Source organism: Oncorhynchus gorbuscha, linkage group LG21 (assembly GCF_021184085.1).
Source record: "Oncorhynchus gorbuscha isolate QuinsamMale2020 ecotype Even-year linkage group LG21, OgorEven_v1.0, whole genome shotgun sequence".
NCBI lineage: Eukaryota > Metazoa > Chordata > Actinopteri > Salmoniformes > Salmonidae > Oncorhynchus > Oncorhynchus gorbuscha.
The window spans coordinates 37,630,833-37,642,957 of record NC_060193.1 but is presented as its reverse complement, the minus strand read 5'-3'; the positions used below and the strand labels follow the sequence as shown (position 1 = coordinate 37,642,957).

Here is a 12,125-nt window from a genome sequence, read left to right as displayed (position 1 = left end):
GTCTCTGAGTGACACTGTTTGTTTTGGGTGGCGGCTTAAGGAAACTGGCCAAAAAACAGAAGGAGACAGCCAACAGCAGCACCCAGCGTGAGATGGGGCCGGTGGGCACGGCTGACAAGAGCACCACCAAAGTCAGCACTCTGCACAAGGACGACCCTTTCTCCACCAGCAGCCAGGACCTCAATGGTTTCAGTGAGTCAAACAGGATCTATTAATAAAATTGCAAAATTCCCAAAGTTCCTCAGAAGTTTTTCAGAATACCAGTCTGTACCAATTCCTGTCAGTCCTAGCCTGTTTTCTCTCTGGTCTCTCTTCCCTCTGTTCCACTCCTATTACCCTAATTTACATGCATGGTGTTACCCTTGTCTGGAGTTTAATTCGCACTTAATCTCACATTTTCGTGTGCTGTTCTGTTTTCTTTAAAGGTTATCTCCTTTAAAGTCTGCTTTGTGTCCTCCTTTGATCACCACATAATAATTAGCCAGGCAGCTGTTGGTTTAACAGCTGGTTTGTCATTCTCACCGTCTTTACCATACTGGATGACCATATTCATGTAAAGTGCAACATATCCTCAAATACTTCAGCATTAAACCATAGTGCACTTAAGAGTCACATCTCAGAATACAACATTAGAGGTGGGTTGCAAACACTTCAATTCAGTGTAATCTGAATCCACCAACGTATTATGGCTCTGTTTACAAGGTTCTTAGGCACCCACCCCGATACAGCGGTAATGACCATGAGTGGATGCCAATTGCTCTTCTCCAAATGGATTCCATTTTTAGCTCCAAATCAAGTTACTGAAAATACTTTTCAATAACACACTTCAGCGAAAGGCGAATAAGGTTTGACCATTTTCTCCAAGCTGTAGGTGTGGTCCAGCCTGCTGTGTGGCAGTAGTAATTACGAGGGCCCTCTCAGAAGCTTTTTCTGGAGAAAAGGTCACATTGGCTTCTGGGAAGAGATTCATTTGAAAGTCCAGGTCAGCTAGAGAGAAAAAACGTCTAAACTAATATGTACAGTAATTGCCTTCATCACACTGTCCATACTTCACCTCTGCATCTAACCCAACTACGAAAATTCCCTATTAGCTTTTAAAACTTAAGAATAAAAGGAGAATGTGCCATGTATGTTATTTCTGTAATGATTCTGTGAGGAAACAAGTCCATCGTTAACTGATTTGTACTATTTTGGTCATCATGTATTGTGTCAGTTCCCAAATCCCCTGAACGTCCAATTTCTCTTTTAGTTTTTTGATATAATTAGGGGTTTACCTTCACATCTTCAAAACTCAAGCATAGACTTTTTTCTAGTATGGCACACATAAAGAGGCCATGAGTAACTTGATCAAAAAAAGGCCGTCGACTGGGATATAGGTGGCACTGTTATAAGCAGTTTCACTTAAACACTCATATCCACCGCCACATTTGACCTATAGATTGAATGGAGGCGTCTTTCCACATGCTGAACAAATTTGCCTCTAGGATCCATAAGGTCCGTCAGGATAGGTTTTCCTCCATCTTGGACATTTTTGAAAACTTTTGAAAAATGTATTCTCTTGAACCATAAGTCTAAATAAAACCAAATTCTGTATGTAGGCCCATGGTACATACTATAAGTTAGTGTGAGAAAAGCTTTGGTTAAGATTGCTGACTTAGTGATAAACCAGAAGATCAGATATTACGTGTCCATTTAAATCCACTTCACAATGGCTTATCAACTTAACTTTTTAGGGTCATCAAAGACATTGCCATGGTGAACCAAGTTAAGGTGAACATTAACATCTTTAAAAAAAGGAAATTATTAACAATTAACTTTAACTATGTAATGCTAATGCTTTAAAACTAAAAGTCAGATTCCCTTCAAATGTGGTTTCATCACAATAGTCCCTAAAGAGTTTGAGAAAATAACATTGATGCATTCAAAGACGGCCACACTATACCAGTAGATACATATTAGCAAATGCGCTAATATACTAAACATACAGTGCCTTGGGAAAGTATTAAAACCCCTTGATTCTTTCCACATATTGTTGGCAGCCTTATTGTATTAAAGTAGATTTTTTTAAATCTACACACAATACCCAATAATGACAAAGCAATAACAGGTTTTTACATTTTTTTGCAAATGTATAAAAAAATCAAAAGTGAAATATCACATTTACATATGTATTCAGACCCTTTACTCAGTACTTTGTTGAAGCACCTTTGGCAGCGATTACAGCCTTGTGTCTTCTTGGGTATGACGCTTTAAGCTTGGCACACCTGTATTTGGGGAGTTTCTCCCATTCTTCTCTGCAGATCCTCGCAAGCTCTGTCAGGTTGGATGGGGAGCGTTGCTGCACAGTTATTTCCAGGTCTCTCAAGAGATGTTGGATCGGGTTCAAGTCCGGGCTCTGGCTGGGCCACTCCAGGACATTCAAAGAATGGTCCCAAAGTCACTCCTGCATTCTTTTGGCTCTGTGCTTAGAGTCATTGTCCTGTCTCCCAGTCGTTGTCGCTGAAAAACATTCCCACTGCATGATGCTACCACCACAATGCTTCACTTTAGGGATGGTGCAAAGTTTCCTCCAGACGTGACGCTTGGCATTGAGGCCAAAGAGTTCAATATTGGTTTCATCAGACCAGAACATCTTGTTTCTCATGGTCTGAGTGTCTTTAGGTGCCTTTTGGCAAACTTACAGTGTAACAGTTGTTAAAGTACTATGTGAATTTCACCAGGTTCATATATGAATATGTCATGTTGATTTGTTATTATGCATGCCTACATCCTGGGAGTAGCGGAGTGTGTACTTACGTTTTGCCCTGCGTGCTTGTGCTCTAATCATTTTGATGCATTATGAGAGGTAGGCACGCTTTTTCTGTCATCTTCAGAAAAGTTTGATTATTTGAAGCTCAAAGTCATACACACAGTGTTTTGTTCATGAATAATGTTGTATATTTAAAGGTTACTCATAGGTGGATGGTATTGTTAAGATGCACTTGTAATTGTACTTTTTAGGATGATATCAACATTCTGAATTCAACATGTGGTTAATAGCTAGCTAAGGTATTAGCAGGCTATTGTATGTGTGAACGATGGCTAGCTCCTCGAATGATCCCAGTCCCTCCTATTGTGCATCTGTTGTAGAAAGAGGCGAAGATTCTCAGAACATACTGCATGTGCTCTACAAATGTTTTATTTCCTTTTGGATGAAGGTATGTGGTTTTATCTATGTAAAATATGTTATGTATAATAAGGAGAGGCTGAACACATTTTTGTACTCAAAAATCATTTTGATGCACTATGAGAGAAAGAGGCGACGATTCACAGAACATATGTGCTCTACAAATGTTTTTATTTCCTTTTGGATGCAGATGCAGGATGCAGAGAGTGAAATCTGCTTAATTAAAACTACCTGATCTCCAAAGTCCCACGTCTATAGTCTCAATCAACCACACACAACACTGACTTATAGCGGTGCAGTACAGCACCGGTTACAATAGCAGGCTGTCATGTGCCTTTTACTGAGGTGTGGCTTCCGTCTGGTCACTACCATAAAGGTCTAATTGGTGGAGTGATGCAGAGATGGTTGTCCTTCTGGAAGGTTCTCCCTTCTCCACGGAGGAACCCTAGAGCTCTGTCAGAGTTACCATTGGGTTCTTGGTCATCTCCCTGACCAAGGCCCTTATCGGATTGCTCAGTTTGGTTGGGTGGCCAGCTCTGGGAAGAGTTCCAAACTTCTTTCATTTAATAATGATGTAGGCCACTGTGTTCTTTGGGACCTTCAATGCTGCAGAAATGTTTTGGTATCCTGCCCCAGATCTGTGCCTCGGAGCTCTATGGACAATTCCTTCGACCTCATAGCTTGGTTTTTGCTCTGACAACTGTGGGACCTTGTATAGGCAGGTGCGTGCTTTTCCAAATAATTTCCAATCAATTGAATTCATCACAGGTGGACTCCAACAAAGTTGTCGAAAAATCTCAAGGATGATCAATGGAAACACGATGTACCTGAGCTCAATTTCAAGTGTCATAGCAAAGGGTCTGAACCTGTTTTGCTTTGTCATTATGGGCTATTGTGTGTAGATTGCTGATGGAATTGTTTTATTTAATACATTTTAGAATAATGCTGTAACGTAACAAAATGGAAAAAGTCCAGGGGTCTGAATACGTTCCCGAAGGCACTGTACTTTGTTTTTGGGATGGGGCATTTCTGTTTCTGGGAGATGCTGAGATAATGCAAATACCCTTCCGTAGGATATATGGAGTGCAGGCTTATGGGGTCAATTTGAATTCAAAATGAAATGTATTGTAAAAATGAAATATTAAGTTTTAAAAAATGTATAGAATTGTAAGCAAAAATAATTTATATCAAAAGCAAAACAAACAAACTGGCAAGCAAGTTATTTTAGAGAGCGCAAAACTAATTTAAAAGCAAGAACAAATGATTTGAAAACTAATGCTAATATAGTTTTCAGGTATACCTCTCCAACTATTTTTATATAACCGTTATTTAACTAGGCAAGTCAATTAAGAACACATTATTTACAATGACGGCCTACACCAGCCGAACACAGATGGTATGGGCCAATTTTGCACCTCCCAATGACGGCCTGTTGGGATACAGCGTGGATTCAAAACAAAGGTGTCTGTATTGATGCCTGTAATTCTGACATGCAGTGCCTTAGACCACTGCGCCACTCTGGAGCCCCAACAACCAACCATATTGAATCCCTTTCACCTATGCTATTGCCTGCAGTTACTACATGTAATGGCTAAGCTTCCTTAAACTAAAAAGGCCACTTCTATAAATGTGTAAATACAGGTTTGGTTCCTTACTCGTTTCCATAGATAAAGCGAGAGTTGCTGATGTAGTTCAAATGTGTTTAGTACTCACAAGTTAATTGTCCATTGTTTGTCACATAGATTCCAGGTTGGTAGGTAGTGAAAGAAAGGATTATAATTCAGATTACGTTAAACAGATTTCAAGTGATTTGATTGGCAAAAGGTAAAATCCCAGAGTACAAAATATAAGTAGGAACATGCTAATTAAATCCAAAAGAAATGGGAGCAACATCCAAATGAAATCCAAACAAAAGAAACAGTAGAAAACTGAAGCTCTACTAGGCATCTTTCATCAGGTGCAATGACCTGTCCTACTGAGTTACTGACAACATCTTTACCCTTAACCCCTTCATTCTGCATTTTACAGGCAAACTATAGGTGTCACAATAGCATCCATAAAATGTTATGCAGGTGAATGAGGACCCAAAAGCAACTTGGCGAAAACAGAGTCTTTAATCCAGTAAAGTAAATCTACAATCATAAAGCATAATTCCACTCGTAATGACGAGAACAGACTGGAGACTCGATCATGAACTGCAGGTTGCCTCGGGAAGGCACTTGAACGTAGCAGACTCAGACACCTGCTCACCACGCAGCATCTGAGGGAAACACGACACGACAGGGCGATACACAGACACAGCACGGTGAACAATAGACAAGGATCCGACCGGGCAGAAACGGAAAACAAGGGGAGAAATAGGGACTCTAATCAGGGGGAAAGATAGGGAACAGGTGTGGGAAGACTAAATGATTGATTAGGGGAATAGGAACAGCTGGGAGCAGGAATGGAACGATAGAGAGAAGAGAGAGAGGAAGGGAGAGAGAAAAAGGGGAACAAACCTAAAAAGACCAGCAGGGGGAAAACGAACAGAGGGAAAAGCAAAATGACAAGACAAAATAAGACAAAACATGACAGTACCCCCCCACTCACCGAGCGCCTCCTGGCGCTCTCGAGGAGGAACACTGGCGGCAACGGAGGAAATCATAGATCACAAACGGTCCAGCACGTCCCGAGAAAGAACCCAACTCCTCTCCTCAGGACCGTAACGAAAAACGATAAAAAGGGAAACTAGGGTACTACTCAAAAAAAAAAAAAATGAGACACGGGTAGAAAACTGAAAGCTTTAGAGCAAACAGGACCAAACAGGCCAGGAGAGTAACAACTAGGGACAGACTGAGACACAGCAAGGGCAGGAACAAGAACAGGAGAGATGCGATGGCAGGGAACAGACTGAGACCCAGCAAGACCAGGAGCAGAAGCAGAAAAAAAATTACCAGACTTCTTCTGCGCGCAGTCTGAACACGCAGCCACGAAACGGCGCGTGTCACGCTCCTGAGTAGGCCACCAAACCCGCTGGCGAATAGAAGCAAGCGTACCCCGAACGCCGGGATGGCCAGCTAACTTGGCAGAGTGAGCCCACTGAAGAACAGCCAGACGAGTAGAAACAGGAACGAAAAGAAGGTTACTAGGACAAGCGCGCGGCGACGCAGTGTGCGTGAGTGCTTGCTTAACCTGTCTCTCAATTCCCCAGACAGTCAACCCGACAACACGCCCAACAGGAAGGATCCCCTCGGGATCGGTAGAAGCCACAGAAGAACTAAAGAGACGGGATAAAGCATGAGGCTTGGTGTTCTTAGTACCCGGGCAATAAGAAATAACGAACTCGAAACGAGCGAAAAACAACACCCAACGAGCATGACGCGCATTCAGTCGTTTGGCATAACGGATGTACTCAAGGTTCTTTTGGTCAGTCCAAACGACAAAAGGAACGGTCGCCCCCTCCAATCACTGTCGCCATTTGCCTAGGGCTAAACGGATGGCGAGCAGTTCGCGGTTAGCCACATCATAGTTACGTTCCGACGGTGACAGGCGATGAGAAAAATACGCACAAGGGTGGACCCCATCGTCAGTATCGGAGCGCTGGGACAGAATGGCTCCCACGCCCACCCCCGACGCGTCAACCTCAACAATAAACTGTTTAGTGACGTCAGGTGCAACAAGGATAGAAGCGGATGCAAAACGCTTCTTGAAGAGATCAGAACAACAATCATACGACCGGTGAGGAGGAAGGGAGTTGGTTCTGGACCGACTGAAGACCGTGCGCAGACCATGATATTCCTCCGGCACTCCTGTCAAATCACCAGGTTCCTCCTGAGAAGAGGGGACAGAACAAACAGGAGAAATAGCAGACATTAAACACGTCACATGACAAGAAACGTTCCAGGAAAGGATAGAATTACTAGACCAATCAAAAGAAGGATTATGACACACTAGCCAGGGATGACCCAAAACAACAGGTGTAAAAGGTGAACAAAAAATCAAAAAAGAAATGGTCTCACTATGGTTACCAGATACAGTGAGGGTTAAAGGTAGTGTTTCATATAATATACTGGGGAGAGGACTACCATCCAAGGCAAACATGACCGTGGGCTCCCCTAACTGTCTGAGAGGAATGTCATGTTCCCGCGCCCAGGTTTCGTCCATAAAACAGCCCTCTGCCCCAGAGTCTATTAATGCACTGCAGGAAGCTGCCGATCCGGTCTAGCGTAGATGGACCGGTAAGGTAGTACATGTACTTGACGGAGAGGACCGTCTAGTAGCGCTTATCAGTCGCCCTCCGCTTACTGATGAGCTCTGGCCTTTAACTGGACATGAAATGACAAAATGACCAGCGGAACCGCAATAGAGACAGAGGCGGTTGGTGATTCTCCGTTCCCTCTCCTTAGTCGAGATGCGAATACCCCCAGCTGCATGGGCTCAACACCTGAGTCAGTGGGGAAAGACGGTAGTGTCGGAGAGAGGGGAGACACAGTTAACGCGAGCTCTCTTCTATGAGCTCGGTGACGAAGATCTACCCGTCGTTCAATGCGAATAGCGAGTTCAATCAAAGAATCCACGCTGGATGGAACCTCCCGAGAGAGAATCTCATCCTTTACCTTAGCGTGGAGTCCCTCCAGAAAACGAGCGAGCAACGCCTGCTCGTTCCAGTTACTGGAGGCAGCAAGAGTGCGAAACTCTATAGAGTAATCCGTTATGGATCGATTACCTTGACATAGGGAAGACAGGGACCAGGAAGCTTCTTTCCCAAAAACTGAGCGATCAAAAACCCTTATCATCTCCTCTTTAAAGTTCAGATAATTGTTAGTACACTCAGCGCTTGCCTCCCAGATAGCTGTGCCCCACTGCCGAGCCCGACCAGTAAGGAGTGATATGACGTAGGCAATCCGAGCTCTCTCTCTTGAGTATGTGTTGGGTTGGAGAGAGAACACTATATCACACTGGGTGAGAAAGGAGCGGCACTCAGTGGGCTGCCCAGAATAACATGGTGGGTTATTAACCCTAGGTTCCGGAGGCTCGGAAGAACTGGAAGTAGCTGGTGACACGAGACGAAGACTCTGATACTGTCCTGAGAGGTCGGAGACCTGAGCGGCCAGGGTCTCAACGGCATGCCGAGCAGCAGACAATTCCTGCTCGTGTCTGCCGAGCATCGCTCCCTGGAACTCGAGAGTAGAGTAGAGAGAATCCATAGTCGCTGGGTCCATTCTTGGTCGGATCCTTCTGTTATGCAGGTGAATGAGGACCCAAAAGCAACTTGGCGAAAACAGAGTCTTTAATCCAGTAAAGTAAATCTACAATCATAAAGCATAATTCCACTCGTAATGACGAGAACAGACTGGAGACTCGATCATGAACTGCAGGTTGCCTCGGGAAGGCACTTGAACGTAGCAGACTCAGACACCTGCTCACCACGCTGCATCTGAGGGAAACACGACACGACAGGGCGATACACAGACACAGCACGGTGAACAATAGACAAGGATCCGACCGGGCAGAAACGGAAAACAAGGGGAGAAATAGGGACTCTAATCAGGGGGAAAGATAGGGAACAGGTGTGGGAAGACTAAATGATTGATTAGGGGAATAGGAACAGCTGGGAGCAGGAACGGAACGATAGAGAGAAGAGAGAAAGGAAGGGAGAGAGAAAAAGGGGAACAAACCTAAAAAGACCAGCAGGGGGAAAACGAACAGAGGGAAAAGCAAAATGACAAGACAAAATAAGACAAAACATGACATAAAAGGCTTCTAATATACAAATTTAACATAATGAACAGTTTACATACATTCCTGTACAATAATAAGCATTTTCTATACATGTATAAATATTTCATAAATCAACCATAGTAAGTTCAATACATTTTCTTTCTAACACTGCCTTTGGTTAGGTCGGCTAGTTTTGGAGTGGCGGTTCATTCTAACCCAACGGCTTGAGACAAACACTTTTTGCCTTGTCTCCATTCGTCTACATGGTTGCTGACTGCGCTTTGCTACCACTGACAAAAATTGTGAAGATTGGCCTTCCGTTTTTGTAATAACCACAAAAAACAGATACCATGGGAGAACCTATTCATGTAAGTAAATACGTTTTGAAAATGTAAAAAAATGATGTACTATTAGCTAAATAGCTGGCTAGCTGGCTACCTACAGTAGGCCACTTTGTAGGCTAACTCCACTGAGCTGCTCGCTAGTTAACTTTACACACTGTTTAGTGAATTGTCATCCACTAGCTAACTTCCTATTAGCTAGCTATCTTGATGTAATCATTGTTAATTAAAAACACAGTCTACAAAGGCATTTGTAGATGACAGTGAAATTGCAGCTCCAGATGTCAGTAAAGAGACAGTTTAGGCTAGTACTGGATGGGGCAGGTAATTTTCTGAGGACATTAGGAAAATATTCTCCAGTTCCAGTCCCTAGAGGGGAAAACTAGAGATAGCAACATAGTATTCAGTGCTGTCTTATTTGAGTATAATGAAAGCCTGTTACTTTGTTTTGTTTTCTGTCCTCAGATATGGAAAGCTGTGAAAGCATGTTTGCAGATTAAAAGAGATCGGTTCCAATGAATGTCTCACGAGACTAAGGGTATATACTATATCCCATGGACTATACTATGCAGAGGTGTAAAGTACTTAAGAAAAACATACTTAAGTCATTTTTGGGATATCTTTACTTTATTATTTATAGTTTTGTCAACTCTTACTAAACTGCATTCCTAAAGAAAATAATGTACTTTCTACCCCATTCATTTTCCCTAACACGCAGAAGTACTTGTTACATTTTGAATGCTTAGCAGGATGGAAAAATGGTCTAATTCACACACTGAAAGAGAAAATCCATGGTCATCCCTACTGCATCTGATCTGGCTGACTTACTAAACACAAATGCTTTGTTTGTAAATTGTGTCTGTGTATAGGAGTGTGCCCCTGGCTATCTGTAAATTTAAAAATCAAGAAAATCGTGCTGTCTGGTTTGCTTAATATAAGGAATTTGAAATTATTTTTACTTTTGATACTTAAGTATATTTTAGCAATTACATTTACTTTTAAGTATATTTAAAAGCAAATACTTGTAAAAACTTTTACTCAAGTAGGATTTTACTGGTGACTTTCACTTTTACTTAATAAATCATTTTGAACTAGTGTCAATATTGATTCATCACAATCCTGCAATAAAGAGGGCAAGGGGTTATGTCTCCAATGTCAATGTTTGTGTCGTATTCTCAATTGAACTTTTCCTTTTTGTTTAGCTGTAATGTCGCCAATCTATTTTATTCGATCGTTTGTCTCTCTCAGTATATCAGCCATGTGAATGCATTTTTCATCTTATCATATGGCATGCATCGCCAATGCAGCCATAGGCCTACATGGCATTATTGACTTTATGGGCAGGTGCTATGCACCCCTTGTCATCTGAAGCAGAGAATAGCTAAGCGCACATATTGTTTACTTGTGGAGCTATATGTTCTCAATTTAAAATGATACCAGAAGACAATGTATGAGGAAGACCATACTCCAGATTTTATACATGCCTTTTAAATGCTGACATATGCTGTGACGTGGTAAGGTTGGACCAAGGTGCAGAGAAGAGACCAGACGAGGAATCAGTGGTTTAAGGATAAACATAATGCTTACTGAGAAACGATAGCCGCAGGATCGGAGTACACTTGAAAAAGATTGTTTAAAAAATAAACACTAAGTCTCTCTCTCTCTCACACACACACACACACACACACACACACACACACACACACACACACACACACACACACACACACACACACACACACACACACACACACACACACACACACACACACACACACACACACACACACACACACACACACACACACACACACACACTAAACAATTCAAGCTTCTGCAAAGGACCACAGAAAACTCACCTCTTTTAACAGGGACACAATCATGAAATAATAAGACACACCTGAGTCCAATTATAGTCTCTAGGGCGGTCTCTGCCGGCCTCTGGTGCCAGGAGGAACCATGACATATGCAATGGTTTAGTACAAATCCAACCCTTGTAATTTGGGTGCAGTATGAAAATAAGGAGATGACAATTAGGTTGCAGGAGATGAACATTACAGGCAACATATTATGAGGTTAATTGTATTCATATTAGCAATCTTGCAGCTGTGTTCGTAGATAGAACAACCATAAACTATGTATCACTGATCCTGGATAAGCTAGAGACTGAGCTAACATAGCTAACATTTTAGGTAAATAATATGCTCTTTTATCCACATTTATTTTTACATGACTGTGAAAACCAGCATGCTGCAGCACATTTCAATGGGTAAATAGCATTCTAAAATGTTGTTTGTTATCAGTTCTTGTTTTGTTTAAATTTTTAGGGCTTTTTAGGGCTTTTTACCTCTGTGTATCCTGCTTTTTGATTGGTTTAGAATTAACCTTCACTCCAAAACTAGTGGACCTAACCAAAGGTGGTAGCTGCAGGCAAATGTGCCAAAATTCACAATCAAATAAACTGGCTGTGAAAACAAAGAAACAGATGGTGAAAACAAAGTACTGAATAACCTAGCGAAAGTCAGTAACAGCAGGCTTGAGCGTAGGCGAAAAGGATTGAATAGGTTTTGTTGTTGGAAAGGTTTACCTTTATCACTATTAAATAACTGTTTCTTGAGTTTTTATTTTGCTTTGAAATTATTTTCTTGCAGGTATTTGTTTTTGCATTTGATATAATTTTGGGGGTTAACAATTCTATAAATGTTGCTTTATGTTTTTTATCTCAACATTCATTATTTCACTTTTCCCTCAAAATATAATTGTTACATTTTCAACTTCAATGTATTTTATTTTGAAGTAGTAACTACCAACTTCAATGACCTTTAACTTAAAATGAAAACATACCCGCTTGCTAGCTAGCTACAGTGTTTGAGTCATGTCAGGATACTATAGCAGTAACTATTGATCAAAATATT

General features: G+C 41.8%; 1 protein-coding gene across 1 annotated transcript in view; it reads left to right on the top strand.

The window, feature by feature from the left end:
• The window catches only part of LOC124008536 (receptor-type tyrosine-protein phosphatase T-like), a 553,654-nt gene that overhangs the window by 376,330 nt on the left and 165,199 nt on the right, over nt 1-12,125 (top strand). Inside the window, 1 exon segment of the mRNA XM_046319881.1 lies at nt 41-192. Within this exon segment, the coding sequence (XP_046175837.1) occupies nt 41-192 (152 nt within the window).